The 25,607-nt window shown below is 40.3% G+C and overlaps 1 protein-coding gene across 1 annotated transcript in view; it reads left to right on the top strand.

Annotated features, from left to right (window-relative positions):
• The first annotated feature begins 11,989 nt into the window (after positions 1 to 11,989).
• The window catches only part of TAF4 (TATA-box binding protein associated factor 4), a 41,944-nt gene continuing 28,326 nt past the window's right edge, over positions 11,990 to 25,607 (top strand). The window contains exons 1-2 of the mRNA XM_013952727.2: positions 11,990 to 12,305; positions 14,260 to 15,348. Of these exons, the coding sequence (XP_013808181.1) occupies positions 11,990 to 12,305; positions 14,260 to 15,348 (1,405 nt within the window). The remainder of the gene's footprint in view (positions 12,306 to 14,259; positions 15,349 to 25,607) is intronic.

Below are 25,607 nucleotides of genomic sequence, written 5' to 3'. Positions count from 1 at the left end.
TGACTCTTGTTTGTTTTGCTGTTTAGGCTGTTTTTTCTTGGGTAGTTTTGTGCTAAAGTGAATTGTAAGCCTCTGTGTATCCTTCTCACAGATGCCTGACATGAGAGGGGATGGGATGAAACAGATTTCATAAAGTTTTCTCAGGCATGAAGTGAGCAAGAAGGTGGAGTAAAGAGCGTGCTGAAAGGAGAACAGGAAACTATAAACAAGGCAAAAAATTGTCTGTGACAGATGTAGTGCTGCAGAGGATTATTCTGCAAATAAAGATTCTTCTAGTGTCTGGGATTGCTGCATTAACTGAGATATTAAGAATCTGTATATTTAGCTTCATGACCAGTTCTCCGAGAAGCTCAAGAGCTGCAATGATAACCTGTGACCTAAATCGACTTCCAGGTTGAAAAGTGTCCAAGTTAAAAACACACTATCACAACTGACCTACTTGGTACACTTGTCAGTAGTCTCGGAGAGACTAAGGAGCAGATGGGAGTACAGCCTGATACCTCACTCTGTAGGCAGTCTTTTCAGAACAAAATCAGATGCTTTGGAGAGTACAAGTTGTATTCATTGCATATTCAGACCTCTGAACTTTCCAGACTAGCAAATTTCACTACTACCTATACAAAATACTATCTTTATTAATTGCTTTGGCTTAAATTTCAGGAGGCTCCATAGCAATATTTCCTTAAGAGTCCTTCCTTCTCTCTCTACTTTATCTCTCTACAAATTATTGAACAGACTATCAGTATTGAGCACAACTTCACTGGCATTGAGACGGAATGGGGTTGAACAAAGAGCCTGCTGCTCATTCTTCTTGATAGCGCAAAGCAAATCATAGGACACCGTATGCGAGTGGGGAGAGAACATAGAGGGAAGAGTTCCTTCATTAGATATTTTAGTTCAGAGACCTCACTTGCATTAATTCTCTGTAGTGGACTCTCTTCTTGAGCCAAAGACATTAATCTCTCTCCTTACCTGCTTTACGAACTACTAACAGATTCTGCTTCTTTCTGTTCAGCTAAGTAACGTATCATTTTACCTAGACGAGGCAGTATGCTGTTCTCTCCCTGCATAACATCTGCTGCAGTTTTCATGGCTTAAATTGTTCTTAGACTTGTTTTAAAAGGCATGTTTTAGAAATATCTTTGAGGATGTGAATAATTATTCATTGTTTTATCTGCTAGGATGTTCTTCCTTTCTGCTTCTGTTATTTTACTTCTTAAAATAAGACCTAAACAGGCTTTGGAGTTAAAAGTTTGTAGGTTTTAATTCATTTTTATGTTAAAGATACCAAGAATGATAAGGCTAATTCATAGCAATAGGATTTTAGTGCAGTTTCAGAGAGTAATTTACTTTTGTATGACAATAAACTGACATTTAATCTCCTTCACCTTTTAGAAGCTAAACTATAAATCAATCCCTGCTTAAGATGGCAGTGTCTCTCTAACTGGTGCTTCTCCTTTCCATTGTAGTATTTATATACACACTTTCTGCATGCACCTGAAAATTCTGACATGTACTGTTTCAAAGCCTTTGCATTATTTGTATTTCATATCTCATTTTTCTATTATTTAATGTATGGCAAGGGTTTTACTAGTTAGTATACTTTTAAAACACATTCCTGTTCTGTAAAGTGACCCTAACAATAACATTTGAGATTTGGCATTTGAATTTTCTCAGTTATTTCATATAAACATGCTTAATTTTTTACCAGGGAGCATCACAGCTTCATGTTGGACTACACATTTTGCTCAGCAGCATCCTCAGTATTTACAGTGCCCATGACACCACCCATGACAAACTTCTGAAGGCTATCTGCAGCATACAGTTATTATTAAGACCTCATGAAGGCAAGAAGTTTGTGCAGGTATAACTCATAAATTGGTCTGAAGAATCTTAATTGTTGTTGATGAACTAGAAAGAATTCAATATGGAGCTGAAGATGAGGTTGTGAATTAGAAAAAAACCCTTTATTTTCTTGTAAACTGAAAAAAATCTGATATTTACATCAGCAAGAGAATGAATTGGAACCCCACAGTCACATAGTACTGACTAACTTTTCAACTGACTATCTGTGCTGTAGTAGGATAATAATGGTCTCTGATCTTTGCAGGACAAGAGTTAGTGATGTAGTGATTCACTCCCTTCGTGATGCTGGTGTTTCACTACTCCACCCAGATATTAAAAGGGGATGGCGTGGCTCCTGTAGGAAAGGTGATCCTTGTGAATTGAAAAGTTCAGAATTTAGAACACCAAAGAGCAATTAAACCATAGGAGAAGGTTTAAGGGCTCTATTTTTTGTGAATCTCTTTATGACAGAAGAACTTTAGGAAGGGGGCAAATATGCCATGCAGAGTCTTTTCTTCTGTTTTGAATCCGTGGAACTGCTGGTATAAATACTGAGATAAGAACTAGCATGTTGAATGATCGTGACAGTACGCATACCAGTATGCAACTTGACATAGCTTTCAAAGTTGCAAGGATGACAGGTTTGGTGGGCTCTTGCTGGGGATGAGGATGTAGCAGGGATGGCTTCAGGCTGCCAAGTAGTACAATTCTACTTAGATTGCTTCATGTCAAGGAATAATAGTGAATGAGTAAACTTATTAGCCCACTAAACTGTACAGAGCAGCAAAACTAGCTGCCTCTTTTGCTCTGCTGAAAGTAATTAAGAGAAACAAGTTTTATAGTTTCATAAAAACAATTTCACTTTCTTACAGAAGAACATACAAATTGTCTATTGCTTCCCCAACTAATCATCTTCTCAAAACAGATTGTTGTATTTCTTGCCTGCTATTTTGTCTGATTGTTAATAAGTGGTTAGTTTACACAGATGGGTAGGTTTACTGTCCTAGCTAGAAAATTAAGTAACAGTGACTGCAATAATGTAACTGTGCAGTAACAAAAGAGTATTGCAAGTAATTCCGTGCAGACAAGATTGACATTAAGGAACAACTTAATATAAAAAACTTAGCCATCCATCTGGGTGTGTCATTTCCTTTGAGTTGGCAGTTTTCCCCATCTTGTATTTTGAGAGATAAAATATTTGTCTGACTCGCTTCAAAACTTGTACTAGTTTCTTCTGTCAACTGTGGGAGCTCATCCCGTATTTAATTAAGTCATTGCATTTGTCTGGAGTTTCAAAAATGAGCAAAAATCTCATTAAAGGAATAGGGGCAAGTCCTTGAACTCCATCACTGATGGTGAGGATATATGTTGGGTAGTGTAAGAAAATAACCAATACTGTCTGGAATAATATCCTTAACTATTTTAGACTGTTGGAGAGTTCAAGAAAACCCCTTGTATAATAGCCTTTCGTGCTGTGTTTTCATTAAGTCTGAGGCAGCTCAATAAAGGAACTACAGCGTGATTTATTTTAATCAGTTATTACAGAGAATTCATGAAAAAAAAACTTGGCGAAATCTTTCCTACATTCTTTTTGCACTCCAAATCCACAGAATGTTTAGATACAATCTCACTTCTTTGTAACCAAAACAAACCTCCTTTACTATTTTTCTATCTTCTACTTGCTTTTTTATGATGTTTCCATACCTCTTCTATCTACACTGGCTTTCCGGTTCACTATCCTTGTGCCTGTTTGTCTTTATAATGTCACTAAGATTAGTCAGGTTGCTGTGAGGAATCCTATCATTCTATAAGGCTTGGTAAGAGCCTTTGGCAGACTATGGACCGGGGATGAAGTAAGGAAAATGATTTAGCCATTTTGGTCATCTGAAAAAGACTGTTTCAGAACTGTTTGCACATGTGATTATTCTTCGAGTTCAAAATCTACAAGAATCTGGATTTTGACCTTAGTACTATATATGTGCTAAAAGTTTTACCAACTCCTTGGCCTGCCTGTTAGTTCCATTTGACATTTCTTATTGTTAAGCTACAATGTATATATTCAGGCACACACAGTCCTCTTTTTGAATAACTCCTCTATTTAAAAAGAGGAGTACCATGGACTATTGAATGATTTAGATAAAGGCTTAGGGACAAAGAATGTGTCCAGCTCTGTTCCTGTAACTTACGTCTCTAGGCATTGTGATAAAACAAATGCCAATCAAATTCCATAGGGCAAATGTTTTCATCTACAGCAACTGCTCTTTCATGTTGGAGATAGCATTAATTCTACCTGTTCTTGGCACTGACTAAGAACAAGCAAGATGAAGCTGTATCTTCAGTTCTTGCATTTATTTTTATTTATGCATTTTTAAAGGTGAGTGAGTGGAAGGGAGCATATGCAGAAGGAGGATAACACTGATCTAGGGTTGCCATAATTGGTCATTTGTTAAACAAATATCCAGTAAAAACTCTTTTTGAGGGGGCAAAAAGGCAATGACCTAAGAAAACTGTATCACTGTATTGACTGGAAAAAGTTCAAGTGATACTGACATAGGCAAGGAACTTTTCTGAGTCCTTGCAATCTTAATTTAAGTCCGCCTAACTGTATCTCTTGGAGTAACTGTCTGACATCTAGGAAATTTATAGCCAGGTCAATAGCCATTTATAGGAATTTATAACCATGTCAGTACAAGCTCACAGTTCACTTCAAACTGGTCATTTTAGCAAACAATTTGTTCTTTCTTTCCAAGGTGTTATACACACTATTGTTGATCAGCAGCACCCATATTTCCCCAAATATGCTTTTTCAGGGAATAGAGAGGAATTACTGTTTTTTTTTGCTAAAGAAATATATTTGTAATAGTTTTAGATGATAGTGGCATCATGTAGGAAGTTTGAACTTGTAGGAGGACTCGGAAGCATATTATCCACTATGCTGAAAACAGCATGAAACCAAGGAAATTTCATAGAGTCCATTACTGTATGTCATGTATCAAACTGACAGAAATATCACAGGTCCCAAGAGATTTCATGGAGACCAGGGAATAAAGAAAATCTGCACAGAAGACAGGTATTTAACTTTTTTCCTGCAAGGCTCTGGTGATGATCCATAGAAAGGTGAAGCCGTGCTTATACTCCTCTTTGGAAATGTAAGCTGATTTGTCCAGTTGCTAGCACAGTGGAGGCTGGGGAGGTAAGGAAGAAGTTATATCTCTACATATCCCTTTTAAAGAGCCTTTGAGAGCCTGTTGAATTCATCTTTTTTTCTTGGAATAGTTTGGTTGTCAAAGTTATGTAAGTCAAAAGAAGTTGTATACTTTCCAGAAATTTGGTTCTTTGCTCTTTCAATTATTTTGTGATGGAGGATGATTTCAAGCATGGGAACTATGCTGTTTAACTACTACCCTTAACCCATAGAGCCCGTGATAGATCAATGCTTTCCAGATGAGCTTTAGTAAGAAGTGGGGTGGCACATGAGGCCTGTTAGTAGACAAAAAGACCTCAGGGAACAACCAATGGGAGTTTGCTGGACAGGGCTGTAAGCAGGACAGGAGCTGCCTTCTGACCTTACCAGACTACAAAACTAGTGTCTGGGGGCAACAGACGGATTGGCTTACTGGTTTTTTTTCTATGCTGGTAGGTCGAAAATTGAAAACTAGAAGAGCAGTAAAGGAGGAAAAGGGCCAGTGGTGATCAGCACAGGTCAAAAGTAAACAGTGAGGACTGGTGAAGAGAATGGTTAGATACTGAATTATGCTGGGATGCTTGGGGAAGAGCTAGAACAGCTTTGGGTTAAGAGGGCTCAAAAGAGTCTAGAACTGGGACATCTGTTGTATTAATATACTATGTTTATGACCTCTAAGGGCTAAATACATACTGTTGATAAGACATCCCCAGCATCCCTTTCCTCATGAGGAAACCTAGAGGGGTAACTGAAGCAGAAACTACCAAGGTTACCTTCTCACTGAAAAGGAATATTTCTAACATATTCTAACAGATCCCGACTGTAAAATGTGCAAATTGGATGATTCCCGTAATGAGACCCATCAGCAAGCAAATTTTCTTGACATACTCTGTCAGATTATCACTTGGAAATAGTGATTAAAGTTTACAAAAATTACTTTAACTTGCTTAGAGAAGACAGCATTTTCATTTTGCTTATCTAATCTGTGCTAATTGTTTGTTATATTGAAAATAGTTTAAATTACTGAAGCCAGTTATAGTGACCAAAAGGGTCACAAATCTTTGAATAATATTTTAATTGCTCTTCCACAGTTCATGTAGACTTTTACAAGAATTCTTCATAATAGATAAACCACAAATCCTTATTGACATGGCTGCTTCTTGTCTCTTCCACAACCATTATTCTGGACATTTTTCTAGTAACCTCCCTTCAGAAGATTTGCTTAAAAAATCTGCTAGCTGCTGAGGTGTGTAGTTGGAAACTTCGGTCTTCTTATACAAGTGCTCTTCTTTGTAGTATGTTCCCTAATTCTTCCCTTGCAGATGAGTCTGGATGTTGATACTTCCTATCTTGGCAGGCAGTAACAAGCATGACAAGTTAGATTAAGAGAAGTTGGGCAGGAAAAACCCTATTCCACATCTCTTTTATACTGTAAAGCCTTGAAGGCCTTCAGACAAAAATCCTTTATCACACAGTATATTCTCTGGGCACCCTCTTTTGGGCCCTGGATGTTGAGCTACAGGGACTTCTAGTGTGCCTCGGTATGACCATACTTACTATGTGAATTGCCTATAGCATGTATTAGTGGCACATTCTTCAAACTGTCCCATGCAGACAAGATTCCCAAGGCAGTTGTATGCTCAGCTAACTTTTCTTTTTGAAAATCTATCTCATAAGCAGTCTTTCTCTAACAGACCATTTCTATATGTTATTTCCCAATGAATAACTAGGTTTTGTTAAAGAACTTGTATTCAGAAAGAGGAAATCCCTTAAGCTGTCTCAAAAAATAATATATTTATTCAGTCATATCACATTGTAACTAAATAGCTTTAATGATAAAAGAATTAAGTTTGTTTTTCTGCCCTATTTCTGGAGTTCCAATAACTGTTCTTATGCAGATATAAGCACTTAAGAAATGAATGGGTGGTTTTGGCATGCCTTCTCCGCAGCAGCATTGCACTAGATGTTCTACCTGGAACACTGAATTGCAGTCAAAGGGTTGGCACATCTGTAGCTAGCAAAAATGGTCCAGTACATATCAAGATAGACACTGTCCTTAAGCGGAAATAGGAATGTAAGTGGGTATGATTACAATAAAACAAAAAGGGATTGTACAGTTGCTTTAGAAATCTACTGTTCATCTCTTGTTCCTTTACAATGGAAAGATTAAGGTATTTGCCTGGAGCATACCATACTTAATTATGAGAATTAATCCATGACTATTAGGAGCATTAGACTTATTCAATGATACACTTAAAGGACAGGTGAAAAACATAGGATGATTTTAAGACCAAGACTTCAACAATATCATGAGTTTCCAAGGAGAAGACAATAAAATTTAGAGACTTTTAAAAAGAGGAATCTAAAGTTGTTTCATTTATCTTCATGTACATGTCTACAGTAAGACTGTATTTATCCCTAAATTCAAAGTAAAATGCTTACACAGGAATATTTTTCCTGCAAATTATTGTCAAACTTTTGTATTCCGGATGCATATAAAGTCTTGCTGCTCCAGAGTGAAACTTTCTGCCATTTGCAGAAAAATCAGCATTCAGACTTTCAGGTTGACAAACTCTGGGCCTTTCTGCATAGCACTGCATCACCTTCAACCAGGGCTCCATTCTTTTGTCTCTTTCTCCTGATACTGTGTACTTCTGAAATTGTTCATAGATCACCTATGCTCCTTGAAACATTTTGGAAATGAGTTAAAAATCCCACACATACGCACATGTGGAAGCATGGAAAGAAAGTGTTTCTGCAGAAGGAGAACCTAAATTCTACAACAAATGAGCAGCACCATGAAACTGGGACATGGACATCAATGGGACATATTCTCATAGAGTCATGGTCCCTTGTTGCTAGGTAAAATGCAGAGGCTTTCATAAAACAAAATATATAAACATTTATTTTCAAAACAGATCATAATCCCATGACAAGTCTATGAAAATGTCAGAGGTTGAAGATTTAGTTTACTTCAGTACTATCTGTGACCAGCAAATTATTCTCCACTGGCACCAACTAGTTCCTGAAATGTCCTGATATAAGTTTTAAGTAGTTATAATAACTAAATTTGAGGAATGTTTACTGGTTTAGAATAGATTGAATATAAAGCCTCTACCTGGGACAGGAGAACTAAACTAATCTCTGGGAAATATTCTCTAAGACTTTTGTAGAACTTGTGGAATCAAGCTATTGCTGGTTAAAACCCAACTTTCATCATTTTAAATTATCAATGGCTGAGTAGGGAGCAGAAAAGGGGGCAGGGAAGGACAGCAAAAAAATCTCCAACCAAAACTATCACTACCAGTCTTTTCATTCATTTATTGATGGGACTTTAGTATTATGACTAGTCAGTTAAGTCTCACAAAAGTTGCGTGTACAGACAACCAGAAATGACTACCTTCTCCTTCCGAACCATTTACAAGCTGTAGGTTTCTCTGATATGTCCCTTATCATCAGAATCCATACTGCTGTCTCCTCTGGGTGATGTTCTTGTAATGAGTTCTAGGCTAACTACAGTTTTTAGAAAAACAGAAAAAGAATTGCATTAATACTCATGTCTTGAGACACCGTCTCTATGCCATAATCTATATAGTCTACCTATAAAGGGTAAAAAAAATCAGTTAAGTATTTAAATACTAAAATACCAAAATGAACAGGTTAAGGGAACTGAGAGTCTTCCATTTTTCTGTATAGCTCCTACCTGCCCCTACGCCTTGACACTAGATAGTATCCATATTTGGCTGTAATGTTTAAGATCTTTGGATGTAATTGTTGATGGGTAAAATATATAGCATTTACTATAGGCTGAGTCTGCCTTTCACTACATCAACACCAATAATTACCAGTAGTCCATTACTAGGATTCTTATGTTGCTCTTTTATAGCTTTTAAAACAGAAGCAGGTGTGCAGTAGAATACAGAGAAGGAATCCCAACTCCGAGGAAGTAAACAAGAAGCAGAAAGTATGAAAAGATAAATTATTCAGTAATGAATCCTACACACTTACAATGCGCAAGTGGTAATGCATCTCAGTTGTTCTTGTAATTTTGTAAGGTTGCTTACCTAATGTGGTAGATATTGCCATATGGTATACCAAAGAGAGTGTCAGAACAAGGACACGACGATTTCTAGGCTTTTTTTTCTACTTTGGTATGCAACTGTAAACTACGTTCCAGCTGTCCTAGAATACTAGCAGGAGAAGAATATAGGCTGCTCTGACCCTTTATGTTAACTACTACTGCCCTTTGATAATTTAATCCATCTCTGATGTCACCATCTCTCTTTTTCCATCACTCTTACTGGCACTGCGGCCCAACTTTGGGCTATACTCCTGTTTAGATGCTGTGGAAAAAAAGACTTGCAGCCACTCTGTCACCCTTGGGCTGTTTCAGCTTAAATCTAGCTGTTTACCTCAATAACTGATTTGAGCAGCTGATGTAGATTAACTCTTTCACTGTTTTGGGAATCTGAATAGACTTCTGTTCTAGTGGGAATGTGAACAGACTTCTATTCTAGATAGCTCTTTGGTATGTAGCTTATAGAATTTCATTATAGCCAAACTAGCAATGTGTTGACTGTAGCAGCGGCAAACTCATAGGCACGACCCTGCTTGACAAAGCATTCTTGCACTGTAAGAAATGGGCCACATGAGCTGCAATGATATTGGTGAAATCACAGCTACTTTGCAGCATTGTAATTTGGCCCAAATGGATGAAGTGAAAGTTAAAAGTCAGAGAGGAAAAGGGCATTTTCTTTGCTTATTTCCCCTGAATTTTGAGTGATGACTGAGAAAAGCTTTGAAGAGTATAGAAGGTTTGAGAACAAGAATAAAAGATTAATTTTAAAACTTCTCAGAGGAGCTAGGCAGTCCTTCTAGTGATGCCTCCTTTCGAAGCGATTAGAGCCTTAGGAAAGGCTGGCTGTTATAATTGTAACTCACACAGCAGAAGCCTACTGCAGCTGAGAAGAGGACACAAGCAACTAGAACAATAATATCCCTTAGTGTAAGTAGTGTTTTTTTAAGACTTTTAATTTCAAGATATTACTCAGAGTATTATTTGAGGCCCATACATTAGGAACAAATACCTATCTGATTTTATGCTTTTTCTTTAAGCTTTTGGCAGAGAGTTTCTCTTATGTAGGAACGTTCACAGATTTGGGGGCAGGGTAAGATATGGGATGGCATTTCAGTATTTTTCCCCATCATTTATTGGGACAGCTGTGAACGGAGAGATTTACTTCATGTTACAGTAGTACAAGTGATCACCACAAATATATAATGCAGGAAGCACTGACATCCATGTTTGGGCAATCCTAAGTAAAGAATACTTTGTCTCCGACCTATTTAAAGCAATCCAGTCTTGTAGATAACTTGCAGCTCTTATTCTTATAAGTCTCCCTCTTTGCAGTCTTAAGTCAGCTCTCAGGACAGTAACTTCTGGACATTATTAAGCAATGCATTAGCAGGTGCCAAGTCTAATCCCACTGCAACACAGCTCCAGCCTTTAATTCCATCATTCCCACTATGTAAGAGCAAAGCTTAATTTATAGTACTGAAATAAGAAGTGTTATTATGTTAAACTTGATTCCTCTTTAAAAACTACATGCCGCGATTTGTCTGTTAGTATTGTTCCAATAGTTCTGTAGTTTTGAGAAAGAACATATTTATTAAAAGGCAGGTTGCGTTTTCACTTCAGCTGTATTTACTTCCTTTACGACGGTTGCACAATAAGGTCAAAGTGCAGTTTCCTACTGTAAGACCGGCGCTCATCGAGTCCCGCGTACCTGGCGCCGGCGCCGCCGCGCACACGCGCCGAGCCGAGCCCGAGCCCGAGCCCGAGCGGCGGCCGAGCGCGCCCCGCGGCCGCCTGGGGCAGCCTCCGGCGGCGGGCAGCCCGCCTTAGAGCCCCTTTCCCCTCAAACCGCTAATTCGTAGCTTTAAAGCCTCAGCCTTCCCCGAAGGGTTAAGTGGAAGCGGGGGCGTTAACGCGGGCGGACGCGCCGGGATCGCCCAGCGCAGCAGTCCCCCGCCGCGCGCCGCCGAGCTCCGGGCGGGGAGGGGACTGTTTAAAATAGCGATCGCCCCCTTTTATTCTTTTATCTTTTGAAATCCAAGCCCCCCCGCCGGGCCGCGCCGGGCTCCCTCGGGGCTCGCCTCCAGCCCCTCCGCGGCGGCGCCGGCGTGCTGAGTCAGGCCGCTCAGGCCGCGGAGCGCGCGCCGGCTCCGAGCCGCGGCTGCCGCCCCAGCGGGGCAGCTCCCCGCCGCCCCGGGCCCAGCGACGGCGCGGGGGGACCGGCCCGGCCCGGCCGGCAGCGCTCGGGCCGCCGCGCGCGGGCTGAGGCAGCCCGGCTCTGCCGGCGGCGGAGGCAGGCAGGCAGGGAGGCCGGCCCGCCGCCCCCGCCCCGCCCGGGGCCGGGCCCCCCGGCGCCCTCGGCCCCCCCGCGCGGCCGGTGGATCAGTTACACGCAGCTGGCACAGGTGTGCGGCGCCCTTCAGACTCGCGCCGGCGAGGCAGACCCGGCCGCGGGCAGCAGCAGCAAGACATGCAGCCATTTTGGGCTGGGGCGGACAAAGAGGCGCGGCCGCCCCCGCCGCCGCCCGCCCGCCGCGTCCCCCCGCGGTGCGGTGCGGTGCGGCTCGGTTCCGCTCGGCCCGGCCGGCCGCGCCGCCGCCGCCCGCCGCCGCCGGCCCCGCGCCCCGCCGCCGCGTCGCTGCCGGGCCGCCGCCGCCCGACTCCCAACTAAGCGCTCGCAGCCATTTGCCCTGCCTTTTGTACCCGGCCGGCGGCCAATCAGCGGCGGGCGGAATCCCTCTCCGGCCGGTGATGTGAGGCGGGGCGGCTGCGCCTGCGCAGTAAGGGGGGCCGAGTGTGTGTGGGGGGGGTGGGGGGAGGGAGGGAGGAGTGAAAGGGGAGGGGGGGGAGGAGGGAGCAGCTCACAGGAACCCTCCAAAAAAAAGATGGCGGCGGGCTCGGATCTGCTGGATGAGGTTTTCCTGAACACGGAGGTGGATGAGAAGGTGGTGAGCGACCTGGTGGGCTCCCTGGAGTCCCAGCTGGCGGCCTCCGGCCACCACCACCAGCACCACAAGGCGCAGGAGCCCCTGAGGGCCGCTGGGGGGCTGCTGGGGAACCATGTTGTGAGCAGCAGCAGTAGCAGCAGCAGCCCTAGCCCTAGCCCTGGAGGAGTAGTAGTAGGAGGCAATGCTAATGTCCAAACAGAGAGCAGCAGCAGCAGCAAGATGGGACTCAGTGCCCCAGAGATCACAAAAGCAGGTAACATGGGCAGGGGTGGGGGGCTCGGAGGGAGAGGGGGCCTCCCCTCCCCCCACTCCCCAGCTCGGGCTGCCTCCTTCCCTCACTGCTTTCCCCCCTTTTCCCTCTCTCCTCCGTCTTGTTGTGGCAGGAGCCGGAGTGCAAAGGGTGGTATCGATCATACGGGGGAGAGCCTCCCCTCATCATGCCCCCTCGGTGTGTATCCGTGCCTGTGCTCCCTCCCCTTTATTTTCCCTCCTCGCTCCTGCTTACTAGAGGATGTTTTATCATGTGTGGGGGCAGTATCCCTACATAATAACCCGTCAGTGCCTGTCTGTGACTCTGTCGGTCCCTTCTTCTTTTTCTGCCCTTGTTGCTGGAGTGTAAAAGGCTCTATTAATCTTGGGGTCGAGGGAGGCAGAGCCCACCCCCTCGGGGATGGCTGTCCCTCACATGCCGTCTGCGACTGATCCCTTTCCTTTTCCAGGGGTGGAGGTTATGGGGGGGGATTCCCTCTTAATAATGCCTGCTTAGCTGTCTGTGTAAATGCTCCTTCCCCTCCCCCTTCGCTGTTGCTGAAGTGCAAGGGGGTGTTATTAATCATGACACCTATTTCCTGTATAGGAGGAAGCGAGGGGGGATTTCAAGGGGAGGAAGTCCCTCAAAATGCTCCCCCCCCATATCTGTCTGCCTGGGTATAGGCTCCCCCACCCCCTCCCTTGTTCCAGGGGCTTGGAGGGGGCATTCAACACCTCTCATTCCTCCTCTGCCCTCAAGGGGGTGTTGTCACAACATCAGGTCCCAGGAAGGGGGGGAATTCAGGCCATAACACCCCACCTTGTGCGATGTCTTCTCCTTCCCCCCTCCCCATCTACCTGTAAGTGATTCCTCTCTTCATGTTGTGAAGACTGTAGGGGGACAGGGTTAACCACAGCATTAAGGGTTCCCTCCATGAGAATGGAGGGAAGCTGTTTTTCAGGGGAATTAAAAAAAATGTCTCCCCAGAATCTCTCTGCAATTCCTCCCCTCCCCCAATTTTTTTTTTTGGCCTTCTTTCTTGATGCTGAAGTGTAAGAAGATATTACAGACCTTCTGTCATGATTAATGAAGCTCTTCTAGGAGGATCTCCTTAACCCTTATAACATGCATCTCAGTATCTGTCTGTCACTGTTCTTTTCCCCTTTCTGTCTCCTTAGGGCCAGGACCCAGACTGTCTATGATTGTACTAGTGATAACACCAGGCCTCATCAAGGGGCATGAGGATTATTCAGGACAAGAAGCTACATCACCTTATCCTTTCTCAAAATCAGCCTTGCTTTTTATTTATTTATTTTTAACTGTCTCTGGCTGTGGGAACTTCAGACCTAGAAGAAGAAATCCTGAAATAAAGTGGAGGGGTCTTCTCATAACCTGCTCCAGGCCTTATACTACTCCTTATCTTGGCAGGCTGGTGTTTTTCTGTCCCTTCACTTTTTTTGCATCTTGCTGTTGTTGAGCCTTCTGCTCTAACTGACTTACATTGTAGGAGATGAGAGGATTAGGGGGTAACATGTGCTGAGCATAAGGAATATGCCTTATTAAAGTGTCTTCTAATGCCATTTTTTCCCCCCTTGTAGTTGCAGACATGTTGCTAAACGTAATGTCAGGCTCTAGAATGGGGAAGATGTCTAAGGAGAAGATCTTCTTCCTCCTTCCTTCCCTCCCTTCATATCAAATCTGTTTTCCCTGTTTTCTCTTACTGTGGTGATGAAAGTGGGGGTGTTACAATTAATATTGAATCTACCAATCTCCAGTGGGAAATTGGAGGCTTCACGATAATGTCTTTAAATCCTTCTTCAGTTTATACTCTGTTCCATTTTCTTGGCTCCTGGCAGGCAGTTTGGGAAACGGAGAAGACTTGGTGGTGAGGGAGAGCATTCTGTCTTCATTGGACTTTTCCTTCTCATTCTTTTTAACCTTGTTGTTTTTGTTGCAGGAGCAGGAGGAGTGCAAGGAGGCGTTATTAATCATAACACCAGGTCCCAGAGTTCAACTCTGGATGGAGCCACCACAACGAGCACCAGCACCACCACTGCAGCAGCAGGAGGATCTGAAGTTACTGCTGCTCCAGGGACCCTCAGTCAGGGCAAATCGGTGGTTATCAGCACGATGGCAACTGCCTTGTCCACCAGGAATGGCAAGATTGGGACCACAACAGTGCAAACTTTGAATGGGAGTAATGTGGTGATGAACTCTCACCACACAGGAAGTGCTGCTTTCTCCGGGACTCCCGTGACTGCTAACCCGGCTTCTGCACCTGCTGTTGCCCCTCTAGTTAACAATGGACCTGGATCTGTCGGAAAAGGAAATACTGTTAATGCTGTTTTGCCGTCAGCTTCCAACACTGTCATCCAGACTTCTTTCCTTAATACTGCTGTGTCGTCTGCATCTTCTTCCTCACCCACAGTTATTTCCTCGCAGCCACCACCGAGCATTGGAAGTGGGGGGCCTACGGTAACACTTGTGAGGCCACCAATTCACCCTGCAGGACCCACAGTAGCTGCAGCTGGTGCAGCCACTCAAAATGGGAGCAATACTGTGATCAATTCAACCATCAGTGTGGGGAGTTTTCCTGCTGTTGCTACAGCCACTGTGGGATCTGGAGTTTCCCTCCAGACATCACTTGTGAACAGCCAGTCTGGTTCCAGTGTGCCAGCAGCTCCCGCCACACAGGTCATCAAATCTGAGTCTCCTAAAACTATAGTCCAGGCAGTATCCCAACAGCAGACGCTGGCTACTGGTGGCCAGCCCAGTACTACAGGGGGTAACATGATTATTGGGCAAACTATGCAAGCTGGCCTCTCCAATGTTGCTCCCAATCCTGGTGGGATATCTCCTGCAGCTCCTGGCACCCCCACAGGAATGGCTAAAGGCACTGCCAATACAGTGGCACAAAGTCTGCCAAGGACTCCAACAGCAACTACGAGTGGAATCAGAGCAACTTTGACTCCTACAGTTTTAGCACCTCGTTTGCCTCAGCCACCTCAGAATCCAACTAATATTCAGAATTTTCAGTTACCACCAGGTAAGTAAAGGCTCGAGGATTTTATTTTGGGACTATGTTTCTTGCAGGGAGAAAAGTGTCCAAATAAGATCTCTTGCTATTTAATTGTGAATCGTGGAAAAGGCATTACATCTAACAATGAGAATTGTCTGATTTTGAATAGTAGTATAGTAGTGTTCCACTACTAAATGTATGACTTCAGGTGACCAAAATGTCTTTTTTTAACAGTAATAATTTGAAAACAATTCTATCTGGTATCTTCGTTACAATGTTAACGTAGGTGAAGCTGCAAACTGCCACAGTGTGATAATGAAACATTTATCAAATGATACGTTACTATTTCATTTTCACATAATGCATTTTGACTTTTAAGGTAGTTTTTTCAGTAGTTGATATAACCTGAGTATGCTGTTCTCTCTGTCCCTGTGTGCCCCCAGTACCGTACGAGGAGCACTGATGAATAGAGAAGCAGCAGATACAACACAAGAAAACTACATTCTTTAATACATTCAAAGTCTGACTTAAAAACTCAGAAATTTAAAGTTTTTGATGATCTTTTTTGTCATTGGAGTTTCAATACAAAGGCAGTCTTCCTATGTCCTTACCTCACCCTGATGTGTCTAGGGTTGCAGCTTTTGTAGTAGCTAGTATCATGCTTAGTGTTGAATATCTTTGGGCAAGGAGTCTAGTCCTGAACTCAACGGGTGAGTTAAAGGCAGGATAAGAAACCTTTCTGTTCTGAGAACTGTTCTGTCCCTCCTTAAATATTCTACATTTGGAGGCTTAGGGTTATATACTTACTATTACTTTGAACCTGGCTTGTTTCTAGTTTTATTTTTTTACTGCAAATACTTGTGTGAACCTACCCATAGCTTCCTATCTTTTTCATAATATGTAGTAGCAGCTGTGTTCTTAAGATTCATTACTTTGAGTGCAGTATACAAAGAACAAGTAATTAAATTTTACTAGTAGTACCTAATGAAATCAGTGGTGTATGTCATCTATTTCAATGGGTCTTAGTAAAAAAAAATATATATATATATTTATATATAAATATGTATCTAAAATATATATATATATATACTCCTCACCAACCTTAAAGCAATGCACTTGCCACATAAGGTAGACCAGAAACCATATTGCGTTACTACACACTACCTTTTTGTGTAATATACTATTTGCACTGTGTGATGCCGTGTAGTTTCATGAATTCTGTCAACTGCTCTGTATATCTTAAGTTCTAACTGGCATAAATTTTTCTGCTTATTTATTGTATAGAAATTATTCCCTGTATGAATAATTTGAAAGGGACATGTTGCTAATTAAAAAAAAAAAAAATCAGTAAAACTCAGACCTTGAAATCTCAGTGCTTAATTTGAAGCTTGTAAGTTGATAGACTGAAAAAGCTTTACTTATTTATCGCCACAGTGTATCAAAAGGTTTTTCAGATTCAAAGTCTATTACCATATCACTATACCTACATTTTCACTAATACTGCATTATAAACTTGATTAGGGCAAAAATGCTCCTGTCATGTCCAGTTGGACTGTTTTTCCAAGTAAGTGATGTTTCCAAACCTCTGTAACGTGCTGAAGTGTGGTGCACTTACAAGCAGTGTTGCCAGTCTTTAAGCGTAATTGGCCCATAAATTGCTCCTTTGGAGGTCTTGACAGATCAAAGTAAAGCTATGTAGATTCTAAACACTTGCTTTTTTTTTTAATTAAGCACTTTTCTTGTCTGTTGTACGCTTAAAAAAAAATCTAAAAGTTCAAAAGAATAGCATGACTTTTAAAATAAGCATGTATACATGACTGCATACATAAAAACTGGAAATTGGGTTCTTACATGATAAGACAGACTTAATATTGGAAAGGATTTTTTTTTTAGTGGAACATATTTTTTTAATTTATTTTGTTTACATTTTTATACCTTGCTAAAGTAGCCAACTTTCAAAAATGTTTTGCATGAAGCATTTCTTACAGAACATGAAGAACTGATGGCTGCTGTGCTCTTATGAACATCTCACAGATGTGAGGGCTAAGAACTTTTGAAAGTCTAGCCATATGCAGCTGCTTTCATCTTTAGTAGAGTTCATATACATTCATAGTAAAAGGAGAATAGATGATTATGCTTTTGAAATTATATTTCCAATTACAGTGTGATAGACCAAATTTTTAAAGGCATTTTGATAGTTTGAAGCTGCAGCTGCAGTGCTTGTATACTGCGCACCTACTGTATGCATCAAATTTGCATGCACAAGTTCATGCTTAAAAGTTAAAGCAGTGTGTTTATAGCAGTTTCTAAGATTTAGTTCATGAAATAGCTTGAGATCAAACACTGAACATGCTGCTTTTCACACAAATGTTTGCAACTTAGAAAATTCTTATGAAAGGTTTGACCATTATGCAGCATGTGCATTGTAGTTGTTTTCAAACCCTGACTTACTGTTTCTAGCTCTCCAAAGTCCAGTTACCATTTCACATAGATGAAAAGGAGGCTATAAAACATCAGTAAGTTTTATTAACCTAAGACTTGACAAAAAGTTTCTAATGTGCTCTTAAAAAGAGCACATGAAAAATAAATTTGATCGACACTCATCTAAAATATTGCTTTTATAGTAATGCTTGTATTGCGTCAAGCTGATTGTGCATCGAACATGGACTGACCAAATTAGAGATGTTTAGGGAGCTAGTGGGCCATGGTTCTTGTGACCTTACTGGATTCTGGTATATCTTTTCTTAAACAAACTGGACTATTCAGGATATCTGTGCGTTGATAATGGTTTCCCATTATTCATATCTTTGAAGAGGAGGACTTAGTCTTTCCTTCAGGGGCCTGTGTTTGGAAGTTCACGGTCCATTTGGACAGATCAGGGTAATGAAGGTCTGAAAATGACCTTATATATAGTTTCCTAGAAAAGACCTGGGAAGGAAGCAAGTATGAATCTCTTATATGTGCCACTTTAAATATAGATGCAGCATCTTATGAAGCTGTGACTGAAAATAAATACATCAAGTTCTTTATTTCAAAGTACTTCAAGCAATAATCTGAAATATGGTGCATTCAGTGATCTGATAAGAGGTAGAAAAACTTGTGAGTTTATTAAAACATTGAGTCAGTGTTTGCTGTTACAGATGCTCAGAAAAGTCTGTGGAAAATTGTAACTGAGATTATGAACTCTTATGTTGTAAGAGATTAATCTTAGGGCATAAAGTGTCTAGAGGTCATCCCTGACGTGGTAGAATCATCTTATAAAGTGACTGACTTGTATGCTTTAAAATCCTTTTTCAAAATACTATCTTCTATTGCAGTGCTGTAATACAATTTCAAAACCAAAGTCTATGAGCTTATGCTTACTTTAGCAGTGTTGTCAACTGCGGAGTTCAAAGATTTGGTTTCTCTTCTTGCAGGTATTTTATGTTGTTGCTCAACAGCATATATATGTATTACATAATCTGTGTGTATGTATATATTTCTGCTATGTGTATGTGTGTTTATATATATATATAGAAGTATACTTATATATATATATATAGAAGTATACTTATATATATATATAGAAGTATACTTATATATATAAAGTATAGCTTCTGCTATATTTTTATGTGCAGGCATCGCATTATAATCTCTAAGTTACCTTCTTAAAGGAGCGGATTGGAGAGAGTGCTGTGGGTATACAGTAAGAACAATATGCAGCTGGTAGGTCTGGACAGTTTTCTCTACTAGCTTAGGTGAAACTGAAATCTAGAAACCTTTGCTTCCCTCTGTCCCCTTCTTCCCCCCTCCCCCCCTTTTCAGTGAATTTTAGTACTTATGAGAATTCGCTAGCTTGATATTTCTAAAGACTAAAATTCTTTTGTGTATAAATAAAATTTTGTGACAGTCATAATCCTGTTTAAAGATAGGCTAGGATATATTGTTTTTATGGTTTACTTAATTTTTTGACTTCTGAGGTTGTGACCAATGTCCTCATTAGCAGTAATGCAGTTGTGCAGCTGCAATGGCGCACTGCTATCGCAGATTTGTGTTGTTTTGTATCTGATGATAGAATTTCTTTATTATTATTCAAACCTCAGGTGCCTCTGCCAGTAGCTGATAACAGGGGATGACACTAGACCTCTTTGTCACTCTTTTTGGGTGTCTCCTGTGCCATTGCTGTTATAACTACAGACTGGGTCGTTTCCCAGCCGACAGGACCATGAAACGGATGGGGCTCTTTTAAATATTGAACGTTCCAGAGTTCTGAACAGTACTGATGCAAATGAGCTATGCAGTTGGTTTTAACTAACTGGTGATGCTTTCTAGGAGCAAAAGGCATCTGTAGGACCATTGGAGCTATACATCAGCAGACTGAGGAGGACTGGCTACATCAGTTTACACCTTGAAGGTTTTCTTAAACTTGGCTGGGTTTTAAATAGAAGCTTAACTTTTGTAGAAAAGGGGTGTGTGGGGGGGTTGTTTGTTTGTTTTAGCTTGTGTTAACTATCCGAGGAAGATTCTAGCTTCCTATTCCCTGCTTCTCAAACCTTGATTATACTGGCCTTGAGTTGGGAAAAATACCTGAGCACATGCTTTATTTAATGCATTTGTTCAGGTCCTTTTGACTTGAGCAGTGATACTTTTTGGAGCTAGAGTCACTGAAAATATTTACATGGGTAGCTTGATTTCCTTCAGTAAGGAGTTGGGGTGCTAGGCTGTCAAGCAAAAGAGAGTGGATAGAAGATGAGGCAAGGTGACAGACTAAAAAGAATAAGATGATCTTTCACATTGTAAAACAATTTGTATTACTTTTCCTTACTGATTGTCATGTTCTTTGTGTTTTTTTTGACTTGAAACATGTACCCTGGAAGTGCCTAAAGTAACAAGGAATATGAATACTTGAGGAAATCTGCAGACTTCCCCAATGTAAAAAGTATGGAAAGGAACAGAAGGAACAATATGAAGTAGTGGAATGTAGTTCTTTCTAATTCTCACTGACTTGCAAGCGAGTTCGAACGTATCCTGATTATAGCTTCCCTGTATTACGCACGTGCTGCAAATACTAGACCTATTAACTATGTTGGCATAGCTGTATTTTGTTAAAAATAATGTCTCTAATGCGTAATGATAATAGCAGCTTCTTATAGTATGTTTTACTTTTAAAGCATTTTACAAAAGTTAATGCTTGCAGCATGCCTGCGTGGTTGGTAAATAAAGTAGTAGGAACTCTGCTTTAAAGCTGGGAGAAAGAGCAAGTTAGAGAAGTTCTGACTTGCCCAAGGCCATGAGGGAATCGATATTGAGCCAAGATTAGAACTTGGGAGTCCTGTACTTGGCTCATGAAGGGATATCGCTCTTTCAAAGAGATAACTGTGGATCTCTTCTGCAGAACTCTTCTGGGTGAGGGGTGGATTTTATGTTCAAATCATGCATCAGCAAAAGGAACATTCTACTGTGTTTGAAATCTGTTACATCAGATCTGCCATATGTTGCTAGACTGAAAGTTGTGTTTGTTCTTTCTTATTGCACCTTTTATAATTGAAGGATCCTACATGCTTAGCTTTGTACCCTGAGGAACTTAGGACTGAAAGAGTTGCATGGTAGGGTTTTCTGGTTTTTGTTAAAATGACTGTCATGAGGCAAACCGATGCCTTGTTTTACACAGCTGATAAAGGTGTCTCTAAGTGACAAGCGTTAATATGGAATGCAATTGTGATTCCATTAAGCTAAGCTATGAAAGCATTCCATTATCTTTGACTACTTATTGTTCGGTTCTGTTATGGAAAATACTATTGCATCAGAAGAGTAGGTATGGATTTGTGTTATATGCCTACGTACGCTTCGAACTGTGGTCTTTCTGGGTGTCACTAGGTTTATGATCAAGGATGTTGGTCAATGACCAAAAATGAGTGAATCGCTTCTTTTGAGAGATTTTTGTCCACTGCTGCTCTAGGAAACGACTTACATGTTGTTTGTGTGTTCAGTGAGCTAAATGGGTTTTCCATCTCTGGCAATCGATGTGGGTTACTTCTAAAGTGCAGCATCTTGGTTTGAGGACCACAAATTTGGATGCTGCCCAGGACTTGAATCATTTGCTAACACAGGATACTGCAGTGAAGTTAGAAGTGGAAGATGCAAATGCAACGGCTTTGGGCACTGACGTGATAAGACAAATTAGTAGGTGTCACAGACTGTTCTTCAGACGAAAGATTTTGGTGTGTGAAAATTCCTACTATTGTTTGTCTTCTCTGTTTTGGGAAATGATATGTAAATAGAATCCTAAAAAATGTATTAAGTAGTTCAGGAAAGCAATTGAAAATACTGATATTACCCTAAGTGGGTTTTTAACAAACAGGTAAATTTGGCTTGTAGAAAGCCTGCAATCCGTTCTCGCAAAAAAACTGTGATCAAATACTAAGAATCTTGGTATGAAGTAGGTATAGAAATCACTTTAAAACATTCAACATGTTCTGTTTGTTTGTGTTACTATATGCATTTTTATTGGAAATATTTGAAATAATCATTTTTATTTGAAAATAACTACTGTTGTGAGGATTGTTTTGTGTGTTGAAACTTTGTTTGTAACTCCATTTATCTGTCTGAATCTGCTCCTTGTGTTTGATGTCATTGCTTAATGTTCAAGAGAATGTTTTTGCCAGTTGGAAGAGAGTAGTGTTATCAAGTCAAAAAATTTGTATGTTAGGTATGTTATCCCTTGTGAGAAAAGACTCGGTGAAATAGCTGCTTGAAAAAAATCATTTTGAAAATTGTATTTCCCACAACTGAAGATGATGACAGAAAGCAATTTTTAAAGGTACTTAGTAGGCAGCTATTTTAGCCGTATGATCAGCTGTGTGTGAAGGAAGACACAGACAAGAGATTACGTGGAGCTCACTGGTTGCAAAGGGCCCTGTCCATGGCCACAGGGATGTTCTTGTGTGCAAACAGTTGTGGGATCTGTGAGCATCGGTGAAGCTTTCCTGGTGTGCTTCGGCTACTGAAACCTAAGTATGTGGCTTTCCTTCTGACACGTTCCAGAGAATTTTTTTACGGAGAATGTGACTGTAGGGCTTTTCAGGCTTTATCTCTGAAAAAAGTTGTTATGCTTTGAGTTTGCCTTTAAACTAGTGAAGGTCTTGCCTAAATGCAAGAAGCTGTAGTTTATTGGTTTATTTATACTGATAGAAGTTTCTTTAAAGTTGTATGACCTTTCCTGTCTGGATACAGGTTTGCTCTATCAACCATCTTTTGCTTCTACCCCACAAGGGAAAGAAAATCGTTTATACGGTAGGCATCTTTTATACTGATAAGTTGTGTCCACACTGGAGATTGTACTGCTAAATTATTACAGCAAAAAGATCTCATCTCTAACTGAAATGCTGAGTGAAGGACAAAAACTGTAAGCAAACCAGGCAGTAATTTAGCAGGTGTAAAAATAAATAAATAATATATATATATTATTTTATATATTTATTTATTTTAATGTGAACATTCATATTTCAAATTAGATGAGGTTTGTTTTTACTGAGGCCCCAGACACATGAGTAGGTTATCCTAGAAAAACCCTGCTAGCTCAGGAGCTTTTTTTTTTTTTTTCTTTCTTTTAGGACAGTTTTACCTCAGTTTAATCTAGAAATTTTTATCCCAGCTCTGTTTCGTGGTAATTTCTTTCTGGTAATGCTGGTCTTTTTTGGAAGTACAGGGGTCTTAAGGAACAGAGTGCCAAGTTCTTACTGCAAAGCCTTCTGTCTTGGAGTAATTGACTTCATGCATCTTTAGCCTAATATTTAAGGTAAACTGACAGTCCCCAAGTCCTTATTTAGGTCTTTAAATAAGTTTTTGTTTGTTTTTTAGTAATAGAATTTTTTCAGTGAGAACAAATCCTTGATTATCATCATTATGTGATGGTATAGGTGTATCAATATGTATTCAAGAAAGAAGTGATAATTATAAGGAATTGATACAGCTGAGTATGGTTTCTGCCCTGAGATCTGTGCAGAGCTGATTTTAAGGCACTGTGCAAATATAAACAGTTTTTGACTGTATAATGTTTTCAGATTAGAAATAATATTTTTAAAAGATGAATTTCTGTACTCATATTACCAATGATGAGGAAATTACTGAGACTTTAAATATAAAAGGCTGACTTTCAGCAAAGTGGATAAATAGGATATAAATCCTTTTACCCAGGGACAGACCTTTTTACTCCATATTTGTACAGGATTTAGTGCAAGGTTTGACTCAGATGCCAAGCTCCTTTTGTGGTATTGGGAAAAGTATATTGATAAAAACTGGATAACTTCTTGTCTCTTTAGAGCTCTCTACTTGTAAATTAGAAATGTAAATTATGAACATCACATGTCTCTAACTTTCCTTTTTCCCTTAGAATGCATTACTAAAATATTTTTTCGGTAATGCATTGTAACCAATACCTAGACAACTGATAATGTAAAAGTTCTTTACATCAGTATGTAATATTATTTTAAATAGCAAGCATGACTGTTTTAAGATAGTGTATTGAATCAAATAAGACCCTCAAGTAAAGTCTAACTTATAAGTCAATTAATGTATGCTTCTGAGAGTAGTCAAACGTTAAAGGCCATCAGAATACTTTTACGCAGAATAAAGCATATGGTAGATGCAGTGCAGACAAGTAATATATAGATTCAGTTGCAAAACATGTTCATTTTAGATATCAGTATAAACAAAAACTAAGCAATGAGATGCAGTGCTACATTCTAGTATGTCTTCAGTGGTTTGAGGGGCAGCAAGGCTATAGTAAGCTGTCTTCACACCTTCCTTCAATTTATTAATCAAATGTATATTTCTGTAAGGGAGGATTAAATTTAGTGCATCTCAAGTTATAGCATCAGGTGTATGTAACATAAGTGACGGTGGGGCCAGCGGGAGCAGTCCTGCTCACATGAGTCAGAGGTACCAAGGCCAAAGAGCAGCGCTGAGGAATTGCAGCACATGTGGCAGGAGAGCCAGAGGAAGAGACCGAGTGCGGTGGTGTTTTTAAGAATCAGTTGAGGAAGTAGGAAGAAGAGATCAGGAGCAGGAAGGTGGCTAAACTGTGCAGAAGTTAGTAGAAAAGGATGAGGAGTGAGCCGTTACTTTTTAATAAAGATACGTGTCCATGTTTGCAGTAGTATTAAGGGTGGATTGGAAAAAGAAGCAAGTGTTCATGCCATGAACTTCAGGCTCTTATTTCATTTCATTCTTCTTTTTTACAGTGTATCATTTGGTTTTCTTTCCTTTTCTCTCTCCTCTGGAGGGGGAGAGAAGGCACTAATTATTTGTAAGTGTTAGTCATACCCAGTCATTAAGCTTAGTCATTACTCAGGACTGTGCATTTGATGGTTAGTAAAAATCAAAATTAGACTTCATTTTGTTTAAGAGCTTTCTTAGTTCAAGCTTACAGGTGTGAAAATACTTTTATTTCTGTGTTCAGACTCTAAATGAAAAAGCAGTACTATTTAATAAATGTTGCTATCAGCCAAATGACATGTCATGTCATGTCCATGTTGATAGTTTGTATTTGAACTCACAGGCATAGTATTTGGCATGTTCTCAAAGTAGAACAACTTCTGTATCTACACTAAGTGCCATAAAATTGCAGTTTGCTTCTGCAGAGAACTAAAGGGAGCGTTTGCACCAATGCTGCCCTGGTTATTTGTCAGAGTCTCGAGTTTTGTCTAAGTTAGGCTCTCCACAGCTACAGGTGAAAAGGTAGCATCAGCAGAGGATTTTTCCCTGCAAGAATGGCAACGGGGATACCTATAGTATTCACAATGGAGACTAATTAACGAAATGCTTTTTTTTTTTTTTTTTTTTAATGGCTTTTCATGTACTTGGTAGCTTTAGGGTATTGGTTTTTGAAGTAAAATAATATGGATTTGCTGTGTTATTCCTCAAAAAGTATTTGTGTGCAAACTGTGGTAAATGTAAAGTAGTTTGCCCATTTCCATTTCAGCAGATACTCTTCATTTCCAGCAAACAGTTTGTCTATATCAAGGCATACCAACATTAGAGCAGTTCAAGCATCTGAGTTTTAAAATTTCCCGTTTAGAAGAACATATCAAAAAAATTGGTGACCCCTTATTTTATGTCTTCCTCTCTCAAAGACAAATCAGACTTTGGTATAACTGCATTGATGTTTGATGTAAGTATATTGAAATTAATGGCAGAGCTAAATCTGAATCACTTTGAGATCAATAATTAAAGTAACTGGTTTACTCTTGATAGTGTTTTTCTTTCTTAGTTCTTTCTGCATCAGACTAAAACGAAATTTGTAGGTT

Source organism: Apteryx mantelli, chromosome 18, assembly GCF_036417845.1.
Source record: "Apteryx mantelli isolate bAptMan1 chromosome 18, bAptMan1.hap1, whole genome shotgun sequence".
In the NCBI taxonomy this organism is placed as follows: Eukaryota; Metazoa; Chordata; class Aves; order Apterygiformes; family Apterygidae; genus Apteryx; species Apteryx mantelli.
Note: the sequence above shows the minus strand (reverse complement) of the source record. Positions and strands in the feature narration are given on the sequence as shown.